The sequence below is a fragment of the Tachysurus fulvidraco genome, chromosome 17 (genome assembly GCF_022655615.1).
Source record: "Tachysurus fulvidraco isolate hzauxx_2018 chromosome 17, HZAU_PFXX_2.0, whole genome shotgun sequence".
Taxonomy (NCBI): domain Eukaryota; kingdom Metazoa; phylum Chordata; class Actinopteri; order Siluriformes; family Bagridae; genus Tachysurus; species Tachysurus fulvidraco.
In genome coordinates this window covers 1,051,349-1,073,848 of record NC_062534.1, presented here as the reverse complement: position 1 = coordinate 1,073,848, position 22,500 = coordinate 1,051,349, and the positions used below count along the sequence as shown (strand labels likewise).

Below are 22,500 nucleotides of genomic sequence, written 5' to 3'. Positions count from 1 at the left end.
ATTTACCGAAACGTTTCATACAAAGACGCCATGCAATGTGACTCAACTAACCATCAGAAGTCCTGCTGATGTGAATTCCCTTACCCTGTCAGGCAGTGTATTCACACACACACACACACACACACACACACACACACACACACACACACACACACACACACACACACACACACCAATCTGGAGGCCTCGTCACCTACTGTTTGTGAATAGAAACACTGTTATGTGGTGTTGCGTTTGGTTTATAGATCATTTCAGACTGGGGCTTGGCTGGAAAGATCAATGTTCAGAATAATGACGGCGGAGCGAGACGTCTCGAGTCAGAATTCAACAGTGCTTACGACTGCACACGTTCCTTTCTTCTATACGCTATTTTATAGAAAGGTTTTAAGTTGCCTATATAGTGCACTAGATCCTGTTTTAAAGCATTACTCTCTATATATAGTGCACTAGATCCTGTTTTAAAGCATTACTCTCTATATATAGTGCACTAGATCCAAATTTATCCCTATATAGTGCACTAGATCCAAATTTATCCCTATATAGTGCACTAGATCCAAATGTATCCTTATATAGTGCACTAGATCCAAGTTTATCCCTATATAGTGCACTAGATCCAAGTTTATCCCTATATAGTGCACTAGATCCAAATGTATCCCTTTAAAGTGCACTAGATCCAAATTTATCCCTATATAGTGCACTAGATCCAAATTTATCCTTATATAGTGCACTAGATCCAAATTTATCCCTATATAGTGCACTAGATCCAAATGTATCCTTATATAGTGCACTAGATCCAAGTTTATCCCTATATAGTGCACTAGATCCAAATTTATCCCTATATAGTGCACTAGATCCAAATGTATCCCTTTAAAGTGCACTAGATCCAAATTTATCCCTATATAGTGCACTAGATCCAAATTTATCCCTATATAGTGCACTAGATCCAGATTTATCCCTATATAGTGCACTATATCCAAATCTATCCCTATATATTGCACTAGCTTTCAGCTGCCTATATAGTGCACCTGATCCAATATGAAAGCTTTAAATGCACTAGTTTTAATATTAAAGCTGTAAGCTCCCTCTGTAGTGCACTAGATCCAAATATAAAGCTTTAAGCTCCCTCAGTAGTGCACTAGATCCAAATATAAAGCTTTAAGCTCCCTCTGTAGTGCACTAGATACAAATATAAAGCTTTAAGCTCCCTCTGTAGTGCACTAGATCCAAATATAAAGCTTTATTGTGCCTATATAGTGCACCAGATCCAAATTTTAAGCTTTACACATTCCTCTATAGTGCACTAGATCCAAATTTATCCCTATATAGTGCACCAGATCCAAATTTTAAGCTTTACACATTCCTCTATAGTGTACTAGATCCAAATTTATCCCTATATAGTGCACTAGATTTAATATGAAAGCTTTAAGCTCATTATATAGTGCACTGGATCCAATATGAAAGCTTTAAATACACTAGATACAATATTGAAGCCTTAAGCTCCCTATATAGTGCACTAGATACATCAATTCTCTTTTCTCACGCAGGAAAAAAAAACACAAACAAGACTTTTCTGTCTAATGAGCTTCTCAGCAGTGTGTGTGTGTGTGTGTGTGTGTGTGTGTGTGTGTGTGTGTGTGTGTGTGTGTGTGTGTGTGTGTGTGTGTGTGTGTGTGTTATTACGTGACAGAGGAAATGTACTTACACCAGTGAGGGAATTTTTAATGCTATGCAGATTTGTAACACGGTGGAAGTACAGAAGAGCGAGTATTAGAACCTAATCGATAATTCATTTACTTTCAGCAGCAATTAACAGGCTTTTTCCCCTCATTATATCCTCAGAGGCCATGCCGCCTCATTTACCCCTAATCTGACTGACCGTCGTGACAATTACGGATTAGTGAACACGGAAATCGATGCAGCACGGTGTAGGAGCGGCCCCGGAATCGCATGGGCCCTGGATCTGACTGATACACGGGTAAATAATCAGGGTTTATTATCTGGAGCAGTAAAACATATGGATGATACACACTCACCCAGTGGTTTACACCAAACACACTGACTGCTCTCACTACTATCTTCTACACCTTTCCTTTGATTCTCGCTGATGCTCTTCTGACACACAAAACTCCACCCACTCCATCCCACCTGTACTCGCCTATTCAGCTCTTTTCCACACTCCCCGTCACACCGGTCGGTTGACCCCAAATCCTTAAACTCCTTCACCTTCTTGACCTCAGCACCCTGTAACCTCACTGTTTCCTCCCTCTCATTCATACACATGTATACTGTCTTGCTATGACTGATTTTCATTCCTTTTCCTCAGAATACTCCTTTCATATTCCCTGCACACTCTCCTCACCTGTCAGTACCTTTCCATCTCTATCTTTAATCACCCTTATCTGTTGTACATCCTTCCCATCTCTATCTCTCTGTCTCTCTAATCTGTACAAGTCCTTCTCACCTTCCCTCGTGTCTAACCTGCCATACAACTCGTCGTCTGCTTTCGGCCTTTGCCACGTCCCTCTTCACTCTGTGCTGCGAGTCCTTGTAATCCCATCTACTTTCTTCAGTCCTTTCTACGTCCCACTTCTTTTTAGTTCGCCTCTTCCTCTGAATGCTGTCCTGTACTTCCTTGTTCCACCACCATGTTTCCTTATCTCCGTTTCTCCTTCCATATGACACACCTTGCACCCTCCTACCTGTCTCCTTGATCACATCTGTCATCTGGAAGCTCTTCCTGACCACCCAAAGCCTGTCTCATCTTCTGTCTGAATTCCTCACGACATTCTTACGTTTTCTACTTCCACCACTTGGTCTTCTTTTCTATCTTTCCTGTCTTCTTCTTGATGAACTGATGACCCTGTCTGACACTCTTTAACCTCTATAACATTCCTCACAAACTCCTCACTCCCACCCCATTTCTCTTCCCATCCACACCGTAATTAAAACAGCTCGTATCCCCTTCCAATACTTTGTGCATTTGCTCCCTACCTAATCTCCTGCACACACAGTATATATACCTTCCTTCTCACCATCATGTCCACCAGCTCTCTACCTTTCCCTGAATCTCTATTCTCAGACCTTTCCGCTTCTCTTTCTGTCTACGATCCCTTCTCACTCTTCTCCCGACAGTTGTCCAATTTCCCTCAGTACCTTATAGGTTAATAGCGCTGGTGGTGGTCATTGTTACCCCGGGCATTGACCTATCTGGCATAAAATTCACAGTGACGACTCGCATGTTTAAATTTGGCATGTTGTACCCCGGATTCCCTTCCTGACGCAACCCTCTCGGTTTATCCGAGCTCAGGAACGTCGCAGAGGTTGCAACCCTGTGGCTAGATTAAGTATATATGTATTTACACATATATATTCTAAACATATATTTTTTTTTATGCTCTTTCATCCTCCATAGAAAATGTTGTGCCAGAACAGAGCACTTCGACTGCGTATTTGGTCTATTTTTAATCCAGTTTTACTGCTGATTTTTTATTTTTTGAAGACTCGAGCTGTCTCTGAGAGGAGCGTAATCAGTAAGCACCAGGCCACCCACAGCCTGCAACTTTCCCCCAAAGGGAGCGATATTTCGAGTCCGACTTCCACAGCTAGGATTTAGTGAACTCTATTTAGCCTTAGTCATGGAGTGTGGATTTATCCTCTAAAAGGCTGAAGGGGAACAATGAAAGCACATGAAGGTATCTGTGGTGCAGGATATATAACACAGGATAATAACCTGCAGCAGGCAGTGCTACTACACTTAGTGTTCTGGTCTCTCTCTCTCTCTCTCTCTCTCTCTCTCTCTCTCTCTCTGTACATTTTTGTGTATTTGTTCTACACACTGCTGCTCTCGTGTTCCCACGCACTATGCTGACAGTTGCCAGAGGCGTTAAGGGAAAGCTGGAGAAAAAAAATAATAGGGAAGCAGTAGTAGAAGAGGAAGATCAGAGGAAGAGGAAGGAACTCGGCTGCTATTTACAGATACGGCCTCCCCCATGTGCGGACCCCGCAGAGCCGAGCATCCCCTGATCAGAATCCAAATGTGGCTCCAGCAGCTGCTTCATCCCATGAGAAGAAGCAGATGAAACATTCATGATAAACTTTACGCTGGTGTGGATATTTACTGCCCCCTACTGGTTCTGCAAAAAGCCAGGCACAAAGCATTAGCTAGGAGCGTCTTCAAGGCCGCCATCTTGAGTAGGTCAACTTGACCTCATCGAGTTAAAACTGAAGATGAAGGAATGAGAGAATTTCTGAAGATGAAGGATTGAGAGAATTCTGTAGTTTTACTCCAACATCAAAAAGAAAAATTTTTATATTTGTCATATACACACAATATATGTTAATCAATAATAAAATATATATTAATAAATTATACGGGTCTAAAAACACTTTATTTTAATCCTATAATATCGTTATAACATTTTTTTATCTAATGACTTAAACTTTCCTATTTATGAGTCTTTAAATTTCAATCACAGAAAAAAGAAAGGAAAAAAAAAAAAGAAACTTGGTTTTAACGACAGCAACCGAGCTGACTTACGGCAGTTGGGTCGTTTTTCGACAGCTACTCGTTTCCGGCATGGCCGCGTGGGTTCCCCAGCAGCGTGTAAACTGAGTGCAGCTTCGAGTCCATTAGAATAAGCAGCAGTTTATTTATTAGGTTTGTATTTATACTTTTTCCTTGTTCTCTAATTGATCTGTTTATTTCTGCTTTCGGTCGATTGCGTTATAGTTTTAGAGATTTAGAGAAAAAGTAGTAAAATCTTTGTCAAATGCTAGTTGGCTAAATGTCCAGCATGAGAACATGAGGAGGTTATTGTAGAGATGTTAATGTTATTGTAGAGATGTTAATATTATTGTAGAGATGTTAATATTATTGTAGAGATGTTAATGTTATTGTAGAGATGTTAATATTATTGTAGAGATGTTAATATTATTGTAGAGATGTTAATATTATTGTAGAGATGTTAATGTTATTGTAGAGATGTTAATATTATTGTAGAGATGTTAATATTATTGTAGAGATGTTCATGTTACTGTAGAGATGTTCATGTTACTGTAGAGATGTTCATGTTACTGTAGAGATGTTCATGTTACTGTAGAGATGTTCATGTTACTGTAGAGATGTTCATGTTACTGTAGAGAATATGAGGAGGTTATTGTAGAGAATATGAGGAGGTTATTGTAGAGAACATGAGGAGGTTATTGTAGAGAACATGAGGAGGTTATTGTAGAGAACATGAGGAGGTTACTGTAGAGATGTTAATGTTATTGTAGAGAACATGAGGAGGTTATTGTAGAGAACATGAGGAGGTTATTGTAGAGAACATGAGGAGGTTACTGTAGAGATGTTAATGTTATTGTAGAGAACATGAGGAGGTTATTGTAGAGAATATGAGGAGGTTATTGTAGAGAATATGAGGAGGTTATTGTAGAGAATATGAGGAGGTTATTGTAGAGAATATGAGGAGGTTATTGTAGAGAACATGAGGAGGTTATTGTAGAGAACATGAGGAGGTTACTGTAGAGATGTTAATGTTACTGTAGAGATGTTAATGTTACTGTAGAGATGTTAATGTTACTGTAGAGATGTTAATGTTACTGTAGAGAACATGAGGAGGTTATTGTTGTTACGTACGTTTTCATTCGTTATGTTTACACATTTACATTTACAGCATTTAGCAGACGTCCTTATCCAGAGCGACGTACATTTCTTTTTGAAATTTTTTCTTTTTCTTTTTTCATCTCATTTTTATACAACTGAGCAATTGAGGGTTAAGGGCCTTGCTCAGGGGCCCAGCAGTGGTGGCTTGGTGGACGTAGGAATCGAACTCGCAACCCAACACCTTAACCATTAGGCTACCACGTCCCACGTATTAAACACGTTTTGTTATTGTGTGATTATTGTTGTCTTTATTTGATCTGTATTTTGACCGATTATCTACTCGTCATTATCTCTGCTGAACATCTGGGCACCAAACACCTTCATGTGCTCTGTTCATGTCTGTGTTCATCAGGTCTGTTACTTGAAGATGTCTTTTCGCGGAGGAGGTGGCAGAGGAGGCCGAGGAGGAGGAGGAGGATTCGGTAGAGGAGGAAGAGGAGGAGGAGGATTTGGTGGAAGAGGAGGAGGATTTGGAGGAAGAGGAGGAGGGTTTGGAGGAAGAGGAGGATTTAACAGACAGCAGGATTATGGACCTCCAGAACATGTTGTCGGTATGATGCTTGAGGTTTCGGTTCACACACCATGAAAAGAAACGAGTCTTAATCCTGTTGTTTGTGTGATATTATGCAACAATGACGCACTTGTGCTGTAGACGTTTTACTAGTCAGATAATCTGTTCTAAAGTTTGTGTGTGTGTGTGTGTGTGTGTGTGTTCGTGTAGCGCTGGGAGAGTTCATGCACCCGTGTGAAGACGACATTGTGTGTAAGTGTGTGACGGAGGAAAACAAGGTGCCCTACTTCAACGCTCCGGTGTATCTAGAGAACAAGGAGCAGATCGGCAAAGTGGACGAGATCTTCGGCCAGCTCAGAGACTTTGTATCCTTCGTACATTGTTTTATTTCTCGTCCACGTCAATCCGCACCCGAGCTTCTTTAACGTCTTTAGTGTTGTGACGTTTCTCACGATGTTCCTTAATTACTGCTGCAGTATTTTTCAGTCAAACTGTCACAGAACATGAAGGCCTCGTCGTTCAAGAAATTACAGAAGGTTTGTGTTTGGGGTTTACGTGACGAGTGGGTTTGTTACGCAGAGGCTCGTATTTAGGAATCTTATAATTACTATAAAATCTAAATACAAGTCTTCACTGTGATCCTGAGTTTGCAATCTTATGATGATTTCTACAAAACAATCCATTTTTACACAGAATTTCAGTGAGTTGATGATTTTGTTTGTTATTAATGTTATTTTTAAGAGCAACCTTAGGCCTAGACTACGAGTATGTACGCACGCACGTTTTGCGTAACTTCGCGTGTTTTGCAGCCAAAGTTTTTTTTTTAATATATATTAAATATACCTTTTTTATAAGAGTTTAAATTCTGCTTCCCTTCATCTTAACGTTCTTGTTTTTGTTTTGTTTTTTTTAGTTCTATGTCGACCCTGCGAAGCTGCTGCCGCTCCAGAGATTCCTCCCGAGACCCCCGGGTGAGAAAGGACCACCACGAGGAGGCAGAGGAGGAGGACGAGGGGGAGGTCGAGGAGGTATGAACACACAAACACACACACACACAAAGATCCTGGGAATTTAGGAATATAGAGAACTGAGATATTATGCAGGAGTGTGTGAGGGAATGATGACCGTGTGTGTGTGTCTGTAGGTGGGTTCCGAGGGGGCCGAGGCGGTGGTGGTGGTCGCGGAGGCGGATTTGGAGGAGGTCGGGGGGGAGGGTTCAGAGGTGGACGAGGAGGAGGAGGAGGAAGAGGAGGAGGCTTTGGAGGAGGCCGTGGATTCAGAGGTGAGCGATGCTCAGTGGATCGACCTGCAAGATATGGCCTTATGCTATAAAATATAAATAAATAAATAAATGATTTAACTACACGATTTTGTGATGTTAGATGTTGTTGCTTTATTCTAATACATTCAAACATACAAACTTCCCATAAACCAACGATACAGTGTTATATAAACTATCATGAAAATTTTATAATGTTTGATAATATATATGTTTATATTTTTATCCTTTGCAGTGTTGAATATAATTTATTCATTTATATATATTTTGTAAACATTTATATTTATATATTATTTTTTATTAATGTATTTAATTCATTTTAGTGATTTATTAAACAATGTATGATTGTGAAAAAGTATTAATAATAATTAGACTCTTTTTTTTTTTTTAAATTATGTTTGAATAATTATTTAAATGAAATGCGATGTACGGCAGCAACGTATACATGTTTAAATCTATCGTGTGGTACTCGCACTGTAACCATGACAACAATCCTTTTAGACTTAGCTAGCATCGGCTTAACTAAATCTGCTTACGTCTGAAATAAATGAAGATGTAAACATGGCCTTTCTTTCTCTAGGTGGAAGATGATGAAGAACGATGCGCTGACTTTACTCCTGCCTCAGAGGAAACCTTCTGCCTCAGAGGAAACCTTCGGCCCCAGACGCCACAGACGGACGATCGCTTTCCTCGCTCTTCCACACGCTGCCGTTTCTATCCGACAGTTTTTTATTTTTAGTTCTGTTTTAACTTGTATATCTTCTCTGGCGCAATTGCCGCCAAACGTCCGTAACCGATATCGAGCGTCGTCTCGACCTCAGTATGTTTCTCCTGTTCCGGTTGAATCAGGAATCGGTGACCATCAACATCACACTTTTTGGATGTAACTTGAAAACATTCATAATTTTGTTATTGCAGAGATATGAATGGATCTGAATTGTACAATAGCAGTGCTAGCATGCTAGGGCTAAATAAAATCTATCTTGTTTGTACATGTTTTGTCTTTTTTATAGCTTTATTAGTATTTTGCTTCTAGTAGTCAAGACTATATAAAGTAGACATGGACTTTCTCTTACTTTCTAACACGTCGTTAGCGAGCTAGCGAACAAGACGTTCTAACAGAACGACTCTAAATTATAGTCGTGTCCATAAAACATTTTTTAAAGGCTTGTTCATTTATATGCATGAATAATTTGTCTTTGCTAAAGCTAGCAACCTGGCTAACACAGGATTTCTGAATCATATTAATAAATGATCAGAATTCTTTACTGAAAAATAATTTCTGAGGATTTCTTTTTAATTTATGATTCATCAGCTATCTGACACAATCTGAAATATATTTCTATAAATTATATTTGTCAATGCTAATGAAGGGCTGTCAAGTGTCATGCACTGAGAGTGACAGTCACGTCTTTGTCTTTTCTCACGCAGAAAAACTTTTTGACTATTTATCATATATTTAATAAGCCTCAGCACCCAAAATGTATCGGTCCACACCGCTGTGTCTATAGAACCGGGCAGGAATCAAGCGCGTCTCAGTTCTTAGTCGAACCTGACACTTATCAGCCAATCAAAAATGAGGCTACAAAACAGCCAATCAGAAAACAGCACTAGCTGGGTAAAATTTTACGCAACCAACCACATTAATGATGATATTTCTATGGACAGATTGAACAAAACCTCAACAGGAAACAGCTCGTCTCTGGACGGGACATTGTCCTCCATCATGACCCTAAACATGTCTGGGCTTGTGCTGAACTGTTTTATATGGGAGCAACATTACAAGTGATAAAGGGGTCCAAAAAGGCAACAAACACTTACAATAAACACCAGCAGTCATAATCTCTCTCTCTCTCTCTCTCTCTCTCTCTCTCTCTCTCTCTCTCTCTCTCTCTCTCTCTCACACACACACACACACACACACACACACACACACACACACATTAATAAACGGAAATTAAAGAAATAGTCATTGTCTTCAAAACTTGAGAGCCCTGCTAATGCCTAACATGTCTAGCTAACACGAGATAACCTAATGGGAATTCTGAGAAGATTTTAGCTCAGTTTAACTTCATTAATGGTTAAAATCTTTAATATTATTTTTAAAAATTAAAAACATTTCATCACAATAGCTAATGTACTAACTTGGCTGAGGATTTTTTAAATTTATATTCATGAATTATATTATTGAGTGCAATAAGGAATTGTCTAAAGATAAAGACGAGATAAAATGAGATAAACATTAATGAATCGGTCCTGATGAAAGGAAAGAGTTTGATGAGAATAAAACACATGATAATATATATATATATAATTTCTAATAATAATAATAATAATAATAATAATATGTGTTTATTATCACACTTTATTACTGTTACATCACATCTTTTCCGTGTGTTTTACACACACAACTCCATCATTACACACAGCAGCAGGTTTATATAGAAAATGTACAACTTATTAACACAATTAAATAATAATATTTAGTGCCTTTAAAATCTGACCCACGACACAAAGGCTGCTTTACGGCACTGCCTGAATAAATGTCTACATTTGTGGGATAAAATGATATCTATCTACGTCTTGGTTAAAGAATTTTAAATCACTAACTTAATCTTCAAGCTATGGACAATAACTTTATATTTTTTATCTATTTTTATTTTTGATCCGGAATAAACGTGAAAGTCAAACACGGCGGTCCTAATGCAGGTCCTACGGTTCAGGGAAAAGTGCGCATGCGCAGTGCAAACACGAAAGGCGTGGAGAGAGCGGTGTGTTAGTGAGAGAACACAAGGATATTAAATACACAGAACATTAAATATAATGTTTAAACTCGAAGGACTGGGACCCAAATTAGACCCGGAGGAGATGAAGAGGAAGATGCGGGAGGATGTGATCTCATCCGTGAGGAATTTCCTCATTTATGTCGCTCTTCTGAGAGTCAGTAAGTGTCGACTCTGAAGGTTGTGAGTCATTCTGAATCGTATAGAACAGTGGGAGTCGTTCTGAATCATATAGACCATTGGGAGTCGTTCTGAATCATATAGACCATTGGGAGTCGTTCTGAATCATATAGACCATTGGGAGTCGTTCTGAATCGTATAGAACAGTGGGAGTCGTTCTGAATCGTATAGAACAGTGGGAGTCGTTCTGAATCGTATAGAACAGTCGGAGTCGTTCTGAATCGTATAGAACAGTGGGAGTCGTTCTGAATCGTATAGAACAGTGGGAGTCGTTCTGAATCGTATAGAACAGTGGGAGTCGTTCTGAATCGTATAGAACAGTGGGAGTCGTTCTGAATCGTATAGAACAGTGGGAGTCGTTCTGAATCGTATAGAACAGTGGGAGTCGTTCTGAATCGTATAGAACAGTGGGAGTCGTTCTGAATCGTATAGAACAGTGGGAGTCGTTCTGAATCGTATAGAACAGTGGGAGTCGTTCTGGATCGTATAGAACAGTGGGAGTCGTTCTGAATCGTATAGAACAGTGGGAGTCGTTCTGAATCGTATAGAACAGTGGGAGTCGTTCTGAATCGTATAGAACAGTGGGAGTCATTCTGAATCGTATAGAGGGAGTGGGAGTCATTCTGGGAGTCGTTCAGAAGACCAGTGGGAGTCGTTCAGAAGACACCCGAGTTCTTCAGTCCAACCTTCATCTCCACACTGTCTTCATGGAGCTGCATTGTGCACAAGGACATTGTCACTATGGAGCAGGGTTTGAGTTCCAGTGAAGGGAAACTGTAAAACTATACAGACATTTTGTACAACTGTGGTTTAGACTTATAGGGGAAAATACACGTGTGTGAGATGGTCAGGGGTGTGCATACTTTTATCCATATAGTGTCTGCTTATCCACTTGAACAGCATAGTGCATGTTTCATTTGAGAACTGTACGTAACTAATTGTATGCATGAGAGAGAATGAATGAGGTGGTAATGGAACACAATCTTCTCTTAATCCACCGATTATATTTGTTGAGCTCAGTTTTTCTGTTTCAGCTCCGTATGTCTTGAAGAAGTTGGACAGCATATGAGGATGTTCCTGAGGATGTTCCTGAGGATGATTCTGCACCTGAACTCATGGAGAATTGTCATGCTTCACCTTGTTTGCAGCTCCGTCCATCATCATCATCATCATCATCATCATGCTGCAGTTATATTTCCTGGATGAAGCTGAACTTTCTTTCGTTAAACCCTGTGTTTTTGCTGTGGTGTTGGTGTCTGCGGCAGCTGATCAGTGCACACGTGACATGACGTCACGTGTCGATCACGTGACTAAACTGTAAATGTATAATGTATTAGATCTCTCGTCTGTATTAAAAGTTATTCCTCGAGTGTGTGGACTTCACATTCACTTAAAATATGCTTCATTATTTACATCGTGCTTTTTATTAACTTTAGTCGTCTTTCTTTTGAAATATTTGTTTGTGTGTTCATTTTAGAATTAATTAAAATATCACTTCACAACAAAACTGACTCAAAGGCAATAAAATGTAAATCTTACTTATTTTATTATTAACTCATTCATTAAACATTCAGTTTGATCAACTTTATTACGTTACACTGAATAGGTCAGTGATATTTATTTATTTAAATCATTTCTATATTAGTGAATAAAGTGTATAGTGTGAAATGTCTACGCTTCAGGCTTGATTTCCCATCATGCTCCACGGGGAGACGCTACAGCTTCAGTTCACTGGGCATGGCGTCTCCTGTCAGACCACAGAGAAGGTTGTTGGCTGAGAGCTGCGACATGATGCCTCGTGTGGAGAAGGTGGCACTGCCGATGTGAGGGAGAACCACTGCAACACACACACACCAGCAGGTTCTTACAGGAGCCCATCACTGTGTTCATTAGAGTTGAGTTCTATAACTATATAAATAAATAATAGACTTAATATGTAAATATTACTTATATATGAATAACTAAAATATCTAATTAGAAACTAAATCTGAAATAAATTATAAGTGATGTATTAAAAAATAAAATGATAGAAATTCTAGATGTTCATTTATTTATGAACGGATCCTGACCGCAGTTGTTGAGGCGCAGAAGCGGATGGTCTGTGGGCAGCGGCTCGGGTGTGGTCACGTCGAGTCCCGCTGCGGCGATCTGACCGCTGGTTAGAGCTTCCAGAAGATCCTCCTGGTTTACGACTGCTCCTCTACAGGAGGGAAAAATGATCAGTCCTGATTCAATTTTTTTAAATAGATAAAGGGTGCCAAAACTTTTACCCTTTCCTGACCTGCTGGTGTTGATGAAGACTGCAGTGTTCTTCATTTTACTGAAAAAGGATTTATTACACAGCTCTTGTGTCTCTGGGGTCAAAGAGCAAGAAACCACCACGAAGTCACTCTCACAGAGCAGCGTGTCTAAGGGCACTGAGAGAGAGAGAGAGAGAGAGAGAGAGAGACAGAGAGAGAGGGTGAGAGACAGACAGAGAGTCAGAGTCAGACAGAGCGAGAGCCAGACAGAGAGAGAGAGACAGAGAAGCAGTCACTATGTTCATTGCACACTGTGACTCATTTCCTCTTTTCCTGACTTTCTAATTCTAGTTTTTTTTTCAGAGCTTATTCTCCCTCACCATGCTCTCCATCCACCTCTTCAGCCTGAGGTTTCGGCTGCCGTCCGGAATAAAGCAGACGTTTAACCCCGAAGGGCTTCAGCCTGCGTGCGATGGCCAAACCTGCAGACATTATTATATATTATTACAGAATAGATATAGAATAAATGTTATTTATTAAAAAACATCTCCATATATTTAACATTGAAGATTATTTTTTTTTTGTATTTCTATACAGGGTGCCAATATTTTTGTTGACTGTAATGCAGCATATAAATTGTGTTCGTTTTGATGAGAGATTATCCAGACACTCATGCGTGTTGTGTAGATTGTGCCAAAGTGTGTGTGTGCATGTGTGTACTATGTCTCTGTTTGTGTGTGTGTGTCTCTGTGTGCGTCTGTGCCTCTGTGTGTGTGCATGTATGTGTGTGTGTCTGTGTGCCTCTGTGTGTGTGTGTGTCTCTGTGTGCCTGTGTGTGTCTCTGTGTGCCTGTGTGTGTGTGTGTTTGCGCGCGCGCATGTGTGTGTGTATGTATGTGTGTGTGTGTGTGTGCCTCTGTGTGTGTATGTGTGTGTGTGTGCGCGCACGTGTGTGTGTGTGTGTGTATATGTATGTGTGTGTGTGTGTGTGCCTCTGTGTGTATGTATGTGTGCCTCTGTGTGTGTGTGTGTGTGTGTGTCTCTCTCGGTCTCTCTGTCTGTATGTGTGTGTGTGTGTGTGTGTGTGTGTCTCTCTCTCTCTGTCTCTCTGTCTGTATGTGTGTGTGTGTGTGTGTGTGTGTGTCTCTCTCTCTCTGTCTCTCTGTCTGTATGTGTGTGTGTGTGTGTGTGTATATGTATGTGTGTGTGTGTGTGTGCCTCTGTGTGTATGTATGTGTGCCTCTGTGTGTGTGTGTGTGTGTGTGTGTCTCTCTCGGTCTCTCTGTCTGTATGTGTGTGTGTGTGTGTGTGTGTGTGTGTCTCTCTCTCTCTGTCTCTCTGTCTGTATGTGTGTGTGTGTGTGTGTGTGTGTGTATATATACCTATACGTCCCAGGCCGATCACCCCGACTGTACTTCCTGACAGCCCGTATCCACACAACCACAGCGGCTTCCATGAGCTCCAACCTCCACTGACACATCAAGAAACATCCCATAATTCATTCCTCACTAATTTACTTTATTAATGATGGATTAATATTTACTGCACTGTTACTGTACTGTTACTGCACTGTTACTGCACTGTTACTGTACTGTTACTGCACTGTTACTGCACTGTTACTGCACTGTTACTGCACCGTTACTGTACTGTTACTGCACTGTTACTGCACTGTTACTGCACTGTTACTGCACTGTTACTGTACTGTTACTGCACTGTTACTGCACTGTTACTGTACTGTTACTGCACTGTTACTGCACTGTTACTGTACTGTTACTGTACTGTTACTGTACTGTTACTGCACCGTTACTGCACTGACCTTTTTACCTCCTGAATGCCCTCAGGTAAGCGGCGAGCTGTAGCCAATAGAAGAGCAACGGTCAACTCAGCTGTAGCATCTGTTAGTACATCAGGGGTGTAGCCTACCCTTATACCTCTGTGTGTGAGAGACAGGGGGAGAGAGAGAGAGAGAGAGAGAGAGAGAGAGAAAGAGTGAGTGAGTGAGTGAGTGAGAGAGAGAGAGAGAGAGAGACAGTTTCTCACCGTTTCTTGATCTCATCAATGGCGAGGTGGTCAAAGCCCACAGACAACGTACTAATCACCTTTAGGTTGGGTCCTAAATAACACACACACACACACACACACACACACACACACACACACACACACACACACAGACACACAGAGACAATCTTTTAGTCTGAAAGGTCTAATTAACTTTGACAGACTGATGTGGTGTAAGAGGAATAAAACACTTTGTGACGCTGTTAAAGGAAAATAAAATCAACACCATGGTGGCAACTCGCCATCACACCGATCCGTCACTGATTATTTTTTATTAGCTGGTAAGAAAGTGTGACAGATGGACGATGCAGCTATAGAAGTGTTTCTCAAAAGACTCTTCCTGTTTCAGCAGGACGACAGTTTGAGTGAGTTAAATGAGGAAGAAGCTTAGACAGTGTGGAGAAAACAAGTTAAAGCTGCTTCCTCATTATTCATTCTACTAGATGGTGTTGAAGGTCAGGTCATCTTGTCCAACACACACACACACACACACCAGCTGCATCGAGGACCTCAGCATCGATCCGATCTGAGAGCAGACACAGGAGACCGTGAGATCCTTCCACCTTCTTCAGCAGCTCGTCACGTGGAACAGGTTCATCTGAGTCCCACACCAACACATCACACCTGGGGCAGAACAAACAACAGCACTGTGTAAGAAACATGCTCAATTATTTGTTTAATTATTTATAAATGATTTAATTAACAATATTATTATTGTTGTTGTTTTAATTATTACTATTATTATTATTATTATTATTATTATTATTATTATTATGAACAAATAACTGAATAAAATTATTATTCCTGTTTTTGTTGTCATTATAAATTAAATAATCAGTGTTTATTATTATTATTATTATTATTATTATTGCATTAAAAAAATAATTGTGTATAAAATTATTATTCCTGTTTTTGTTATAATAAATTAAATAATCATTGTGTTTTTTATTATTATTATTATTATTATTATTATTATTATTATTATTATTATTACTACTACAAACAGATCCAGAACACTTTTCCTCTCTGTAAGGTTCAGGTACGACGCCGCCCTCTAAGCCCCGACTCCCAGAAGCCTAAAGTGGGAATGCAAAAGAGAATACAAACTGTCTGCAGTGTCATCAATTAGTAATAAATTTACTTACTAATTTCACTGAACATATAACATGAGCATATAAAGATCTGGGATTTAATTACAAAAATTATTTTATTTGACATTTACCATTCTAGTTAAATTGCTGGTTATATAATAATTATACTAGTCACATCGCAGGTATATTAGTTTAATTGCCCTTATTTTACTTATACTGTAGTAGATAAACAATACGAGAGGAAAGAGGAACATTTACATCCCCAGCATGTGACCGACTCTTATACAGAGCGACGTACTGAAGTGTTTAAGTCTTTATCACTGAATACATGAACTCTGGGTCACTGGGTTACAGACTTAAGGTACCATGAGACTAAAACACTGTTCAAAGTTTTATATAACAGAATATACGAATCAGAAGGGAAGCATGCAGGTGAACATGATCCTGATGCATGGAAAGATTTTGTTATTTAAACTAGTAATGAATCCATGTTATCTGTGTGTCATGTGACTGAGAGCTGCAGTTGGTGAGAAAGTCAGACACTTGCGCACATGGAGGCTTTCTGTAGCAGCTTCATTCCGTCCTGAGGAAGGCGCCTGGTCACAAACACCTTCATCAGCTGTCCTGCACTCATGGCTGCAACTGTACAGAACACACACACACACACACACACACACACACACACACACACACACACACACACAGAGAGAGAGAGAGACAGACAGACAGACAGACAGACAGACAGACACACACACACACACACACACACACACACACACACACACAGACAGACACACACAGGCAACACTAACACTGTCACAACACACTGGTGGTTTTCACACAACTCTGCAGCCCTTCTCACTCAGACAGCTCTCTCTCTCTCTCTCTCTCTCTCTCTCTCTCTCTCTCTCTCTCTCTCTCTCTCTCTCTTTTACTCACCTCTTTATGAACCAAACGGTTTGAGGGGGACCGGATTCACTGCAACACCAGAGGAAGTAACACTTCCGGTTAACGTCACATATAAAGCAATCAGACGTGCAGCGATAAATAAACAGACAGATAGATAGATTTATTTATATTATTTATTTATATTCGATTTTTTATACTTTTTTATATTATATTAATTTATATTATTTATTTATAAATAATAATAATAATAATAATAAAGTATAACTAAATAAAATCAGTCATGATGATGATGACCAGTCATTAGTGATATTTCACTAATATAATTAATTATTATCCTATTTCACTGCTACTCTTCACTACTACTGCGCATGCGCCAGGTCTGCTGTAGTAGAACACAGTGTCATTGCTATAATAATGATGCAGTGTGTGATCACTGCCCTTTAATGTAGAGACCAGTCCTCTGATCCTCTTCCATATAAGGACACACTCCTTCACTTAAAGACGAATATTATACACACACTATTATACACACAATATTTTATACACAATATTATACACACACTATTATACACACACTATTATACACACAATATTTTATACACAATATTATACACACACTATTATACACACACTATTATACACACTATTATACACACAATATTAAACACACACTATTAAATACACACTATTAAATACACACATTATTATACACACACTATTATACACACAATATTATATACACACATTATTATACACACACTATTATATACACAATATTATACACACAAGAGGAGACCACACAAGAGGAGAGACACGGATGAGGAGACACACCACGAGGTATACACACAAGATGAGATACACACACGAGTATACACACAAGAGGAGGTACACACACGAGAGTACACACAATATTATACACACACTATTATACACACAATATTATATACACACACTATTATACACACACTATTATACACACAATATTATACACACAATATTATATACACACACTATTATACACACACTATTATACACACAATATTATATACACACACTATTATACACACACTATTATACACACACTATTATACACACAATATTATACACACAATATTATATACACAATATTATATAGAGTGTGTCAGTGTTCATCTGTTTGTAAACCTAAACTAGCTCTGATGATCTTCGTGTTAGCGTGCGTGTGTGTGTGTGACGCCTGTATTTAGCGTGTGTGTGTGTGTGTGTGTGTGTGTCGCCTGTATTTTGCTTCCTGCTCCCAGGACTCGATCTTCACTCCTCTTTTTAACGCAGAACTTTTCACCATACGGACCGCAGCAGCTCAGAAACAAAGTCAGCGGATTATTTATCTTTATCATATAAAAGAAAGAAGATATCGTTGCTTCATTTTGCTACATAAATCAGGTATTAAGCGGTCGTGGCGTGTTTATGTCGCTTGTGTTTTGAGGAAGTGGGAATGCACAGATCTGAGATATAACTGTAGGCACAATGCGTTAGGAGCAGAAACACACATGAAAATGAGCTGTAAACTAGTGAATGTACGCGGTGTGAGATGTGAACGCAATGTTACTGCAGCTACACGGATGGTTATGGGTTTGACCGCTCGGTTACGTGTTTGTGTTCGTGTTCAGTGGAAATGAATCCTGGATGAAGTCTGAAGCCTCAGTTGAAGCAATAATAAGCAGTAATGGAGGAATGTGTGGTATCTGGATTCTGTTACCTGCTCAGGTGTCAACACCCGAGGAGTGGGGTGGGGTGGGGTGGGGTGGGGGGACTGATAAATCGGCTAGAAAATGATTGGTCATATATTGATGATATCTAGTGTGGATTGTGTGTGTAGTCTGTGATGTTCAGTGTGTGTGTGTGTGTGTGTGTGTGTGTGTGTGTGTGTGTGTGTGTGTAGTCTGTGATGTTCAGTGTGTGTGTGTGTGTGTGTGTAGTCTGTGATGTTCATTGTGTGTGTGTGTGTGTGTGTGTGTGTGTGTGTGTGTGTGTGTGTAGTCTGTGATGTTCAGTGTGTGTGTGTGTGTGTGTGTGTGTGTGTGTGTGTAGTCTGTGATGTTCAGTGTGTGTGTGTGTGTGTAGTCTGTGATGTTCATTGTGTGTGTGTGTGTGTGTGTGTGTGTGTGTGTGTAGTCTGTGATGTTCAGTGTGTGTGTGTGTGTGTGTGTAGTCTGTGATGTTCAGTGTGTGTGTGTAGTCTGTGATGTTTAGTGTGTGTGTGTAGTCTGTGATGTTCAGTGTGTGTGTGTGTGTAGTCTGTGATGTTCAGTGTGTGTGTGTAGTCTGTGATGTTCAGTGTGTGTGTGTGTGTGTGTGTGTGTGTAGTCTGTGATGTTCTGTGTGTGTGTGTGTGTGTGTAGTCTGTGATGTTCTGTGTGTGTGTGTAGTCTGTGATGTTCTGTGTGTGTGTGTGTGTGTGTGTAGTCTGTGATGTTCTGTGTGTGTGTGTGTGTGTGTGTGTGTGTGTGTGTGTGTGTGTGTGTAGTCTGTGTTGTTGTGTGTGTGTGTGTGTGTGTGTGTGTGTGTGTGTGTGTGTAGTCTGTGATGTGTGTGTGTGTGTGTGTGTGTGTGTGTGTGTGTGTGTGTGTGTGTAGTCTGTGATGTGTGTGTGTGTGTGTGTGTGTGTGTGTGTGTAGTCTGTGATGTGTGTGTGTGTGTGTGTGTGTGTGTGTGTGTTGTCTGTGATGTGTGTGTGTGTGTGTGTGTGTGTGTGTGTGTGTGTGTGTGTGTGTGTGTAGTCTGTGGTGTGTGTGTGTGTGGTCTGTGATGTTCAGTGTGTGTGTGTAGTCTGTGATGTTCAGTGTGTGTGTGTGTGTGTGTGTGTGTGTGTGTGTGTGTGTGTGTGTGTGTAGTCTGTGATGTTCAGTGTGTGTGTGTGTGTGTGTGAGTAGTCTGTGATGTTCAGTGTGTGTGTGTGTGTGTGTGTAGTCTGTGATGTTCAGTGTGTGTGTGTGTAGTCTGTGATGTTCAGTGTGTGTGTGTGTAGTCTGTGATGTTCAGTGTGTGTGTGTGTGTGTGTGTGTGTGTGTGTGTAGTCTGTGATGTTCAGTGTGTGTGTGTGGTCTGTGATGTTCAATATGTGTGTGTGTAGTCTGTGATGTTCAGTGTGTGTGTGTGTAGTCTGTGATGTTCAGTGTGTGTGTGTGTGTGTGTGTGTGTGTGTGTGTGTGTGTGTGTGTGTGTGTGTGTGTGTGGTCTGTGATGTTCAATATGTGTGTGTGTGTGTGTGTGTGTGTAGTCTGTGATGTTCAGTGTGTGTGTGTGTGTAGTCTGTGATGTTCAGTGTGTGTGTGTGTGTGTAGTCTGTGATGTTCAGTGTGTGTGTGTAGTCTGTGATGTTCAGTGTGTGTGTGTAGTCTGTGATGTTCAGTGTGTGTGTGTAGTCTGTGATGTTCAGTGTGTGTGTGTGTGTGTAGTCTGTGATGTTCAGTGTGTGTGTGTGTGTGTGTGTAGTCTGTGATGCTCAGTATGTGTGTGTGTGTGTGTGTGTGTGTGTGTGTGGTCTGTGATGTTCAGCGTATTCTGCAGTATCAGAAGTCATTGGTAATTTGTGGTGTTCTGAGTGACGATATCTTATGATTGTAGTCTGAGATATTAGAAGTGGACAGATTCTGATTCAGAGTCTAATGTTGTGATCATCATTAGTAATACCATGAGTATAGCCTGAGGTGTTGTACGTTTTGTCTGCAGTGGTCTGCAATGGTGCGAGTGTAGCTTGCAATGGTGCGAGTGTAGCTTGCAATGGTGTGTGTGTAGCTTGCAATGGTGTGTGTGTAGTTTGCAATGGTGTGTGTGTAGCTTGCAGTGGTGTGTGTGTGTGTGTAGTTTGCAATGGTGTGTGTGTAGCTTGCAGTGGTGTGTGTGTGTAGTTTGCAATGGTGTGTGTGTAGCTTGCAGTGGTGTGTGTGTAGTTTGCAATGGTGTGTGTGTAGCTTGCAGTGGTGTGTGTGTGTGTGTGTAGTTTGCAATGGTGTGTGTGTAGTTTGCAAAGGTGCCAGTGTAGTTTGCAGTGGTGCCAGTGTAGTTTGCAAAGGTGCCAGTGTAGTTTGCAGTGGTGCCAGTGTAGTTTGCAGTGGTGCCAGTGTAGTTTGCAGTGGTGCCAGTGTAGTTTGCAGTGGTGCGAGTGTAGTTTGCAGTGGTGCCAGTGTAGTTTGCAGTGGTGCCAGTGTAGTTTGCAGTGGTGCCAGTGTAGTTTGCAGTGGTGCCAGTGTAGTTTGCAGTGGTGCCAGTGTAGTTTGCAGTGGTGCCAGTGTAGCTTGCAGTGGTGCCAGTGTAGTTTGCAGTGGTGCCAGTGTAGTTTGCAGTGGTGCCAGTGTAGTATGCAGTGGTGTGTGTGTAGTTTGTGATGCTGTGTGTGTAGTTTGCAGTGGTGCGAGTGTAATTTGCAGTGGTGTGTGTGTAGTTTGCAGTGGTGTGTGTGTAGTTTGCAGTGGTGTGTGTGTAATTTGCAGTGGTGTGTGTGTAGTCAGCGATATCACACTACTGTAGATATTCATCAGTGAAATTGCTGTTTTTGTGTCCCAGTATAATGCTGTACTGCACATTATTTATTCAGTAATAAATATACGTTCTCCTTTTATGACACTTCTGGTTTCACTCAACATTTTAAATCTAAGCGAACATTCAGGAAGGTTTTGTTTCACCATCTTAAATTTCACACGAACCTGCTCATAATCTTCAGTCTTAAATTCTGGCTTGTTCATTTTACTGCAAAATACAGACGTGTGAGAATTAAAACACATTTCTGCTTAAAACTGTCCTGGGCAGGTAAAAATAGTTCAGGTGATGTGTGACAGGTGATGTGTGACAGGTGATGTGTGACAGGTGATGTGATGTGTGACAGGTGATGTGTGACAGGTGATGTGATGTGTGACAGGTGATGTGATGTGTGACAGGTGAGGTGATGTGTGACAGGTGAGGTGATGTGTGACAGGTGAGGTGATGTGTGACAGGTGATGTGATGTGTGACAGGTGATGTGATGTGTGACAGGTGATGTGTGACAGGTGAGGTGATGTGTGACAGGTGAGGTGATGTGTGACAGGTGAGGTGATGTGTGACAGGTGATGTGTGACAGGTGATGTATGTGTGACAGGTGATGTGTGACAGGTGATGTGTGACAGGTGATGTGATGTGTGACAGGTGATGTGATGTGTGACAGGTGATGTGTGACAGCAAAGGAAAAGTTCATTGACTGACGTTTGCAAGCTGATGTACCATTTGAAAGGCACCAGGTGTTGGGAACTAGCTGAACAGTGCCTGGTGAAGTGGTACTTGATGTCAGGTGACATGACATATGGCAGGTGAAGTGAACTAGGTGAAGAAGGCCAGGTGAAGTGTTAGGTAAAGTGATATGAGACGGGTGAAGTGCAATCGGAGACATGAACCAGTTGAATTGTGCCAGGTGGCATGACACAGGTAAAGTGTAGCAGGTGAGATGAGACAGGTAGTGTGCTCTAAAAGAAGTGCCCTGACTGGTCTGTACAGACCTCCGTTCTACTGTTACACCAGCAGCAGGATCGTCAGGTTACACAAAGTGCTGCACTGTAAATATTTGTCTTTCTCTGCTGATTGTCTCACCTTCTGTTTTTACTCCACAGGAATTTAAATACCTGTAAGGAGTCACGTCTCACCTGAGCGGCGTTTCAGTGAGCCGGGAGCTGGGATGGCTTTACTGACCCTGCGCAGATCACCGTCTGTCTCAACCTCGCCTGTGAGTTTTTTCTTACACAATCTCTGAAGTGTGCTAATGAGCTGTTTTTATTT

The 22,500-nt window shown here is 40.7% G+C and overlaps 4 protein-coding genes across 10 annotated transcripts in view; 3 read left to right on the top strand and 1 right to left on the bottom strand.

The window, feature by feature from the left end:
- The first annotated feature begins 4,523 nt into the window (after nt 1-4,523).
- Nucleotides 4,524-8,444, top strand: gar1 (GAR1 homolog, ribonucleoprotein). Its single transcript, XM_027162277.2, has 7 exons — nt 4,524-4,657; nt 6,015-6,213; nt 6,384-6,538; nt 6,650-6,709; nt 7,087-7,201; nt 7,318-7,455; nt 8,033-8,444. Exons 2-7 carry the CDS (start codon nt 6,030-6,032, stop codon nt 8,041-8,043), a joined length of 663 nt encoding a protein of 220 aa, XP_027018078.2. The 5' UTR covers nt 4,524-4,657; nt 6,015-6,029; the 3' UTR covers nt 8,044-8,444.
- Nucleotides 8,445-10,160: 1,716 nt separating this feature from the next.
- On the top strand, nt 10,161-11,785 carry tomm5 (translocase of outer mitochondrial membrane 5 homolog (yeast)). 2 transcript variants are annotated; one of them, XM_027162287.2, is made up of 2 exons: nt 10,161-10,396; nt 11,450-11,785. In XM_027162287.2, exons 1-2 carry the CDS (start codon nt 10,276-10,278, stop codon nt 11,482-11,484), a joined length of 156 nt encoding a protein of 51 aa, XP_027018088.1. In that variant the 5' UTR covers nt 10,161-10,275; the 3' UTR covers nt 11,485-11,785. The 2 variants fall into 2 exon arrangements, 1 of the variants encoding a protein (XP_027018088.1); XR_003442982.2 differs by lacking the exon at nt 10,161-10,396 and adding an exon at nt 10,403-11,341.
- Nucleotides 11,786-11,944: 159 nt separating this feature from the next.
- grhpra (glyoxylate reductase/hydroxypyruvate reductase a) lies at nt 11,945-16,842 on the bottom strand. 2 transcript variants are annotated; one of them, XM_047802199.1, is made up of 10 exons: nt 16,746-16,842; nt 16,358-16,448; nt 15,209-15,339; nt 14,695-14,767; nt 14,471-14,587; nt 14,037-14,125; nt 13,036-13,137; nt 12,697-12,832; nt 12,485-12,615; nt 11,945-12,323 (listed from the first exon to the last, which is right to left on the bottom strand). In XM_047802199.1, exons 2-10 carry the CDS (start codon nt 16,438-16,440, stop codon nt 12,280-12,282), a joined length of 906 nt encoding a protein of 301 aa, XP_047658155.1. In that variant the 5' UTR covers nt 16,441-16,448; nt 16,746-16,842; the 3' UTR covers nt 11,945-12,279. The 2 variants fall into 2 exon arrangements, with proteins under 2 accessions (XP_047658155.1, XP_027018086.2); XM_027162285.2 differs by having other exon boundaries at nt 11,945-12,252; nt 16,746-16,822.
- The window catches only part of si:ch211-203d1.3 (protein phosphatase Slingshot homolog 3), a 17,904-nt gene continuing 10,633 nt past the window's right edge, over nt 15,230-22,500 (top strand). For 2 of the 5 annotated variants that reach the window (XM_027162282.2, XM_047802197.1), the window contains exons 1-2: nt 15,230-15,366; nt 22,335-22,447. In XM_027162282.2, the coding sequence (XP_027018083.1) occupies nt 22,400-22,447 (48 nt within the window). In that variant the 5' untranslated portion in view covers nt 15,230-15,366; nt 22,335-22,399. Of the gene's footprint in view, nt 15,367-17,941; nt 18,138-22,334; nt 22,448-22,500 lie in introns of those variants that run through there. The other 3 variants (XM_047802196.1, XM_027162280.2, XM_027162283.2) reach the window with 3 other exon arrangements.

What these genes read in the sequence shown, in the direction of transcription:
- gar1 (XM_027162277.2), top strand. Translation starts at nt 6,030, where the DNA reads ATGTCTTTTCGCGGAGGAGGTGGCAGAGGAGGCCGAGGAGGAGGAGGA. An exon ending in TCGGCCAGCTCAGAGACTTT is followed by an intron (nt 6,539 to 6,649) that starts GTATCCTTCGTA and finishes TTACTGCTGCAG; the next exon opens with TATTTTTCAGTCAAACTGTC. An exon ending in CGTTCAAGAAATTACAGAAG is followed by an intron (nt 6,710 to 7,086) that starts GTTTGTGTTTGG and finishes TGTTTTTTTTAG; the next exon opens with TTCTATGTCGACCCTGCGAA.
- tomm5 (XM_027162287.2), top strand. Translation starts at nt 10,276, where the DNA reads ATGTTTAAACTCGAAGGACTGGGACCCAAATTAGACCCGGAGGAGATG. An exon ending in TGTCGCTCTTCTGAGAGTCA is followed by an intron (nt 10,397 to 11,449) that starts GTAAGTGTCGAC and finishes TTTCTGTTTCAG; the next exon opens with CTCCGTATGTCTTGAAGAAG.
- grhpra (XM_027162285.2), bottom strand. Translation starts at nt 16,440, where the DNA reads ATGAGTGCAGGACAGCTGATGAAGGTGTTTGTGACCAGGCGCCTTCCT. An exon ending in GATCGGCCTGGGACGTATAG is followed by an intron (nt 13,138 to 14,036) that starts GTATATATACAC and finishes TAATGTCTGCAG; the next exon opens with GTTTGGCCATCGCACGCAGG. An exon ending in GTCTTCATCAACACCAGCAG is followed by an intron (nt 12,616 to 12,696) that starts GTCAGGAAAGGG and finishes TCCCTCCTGTAG; the next exon opens with AGGAGCAGTCGTAAACCAGG.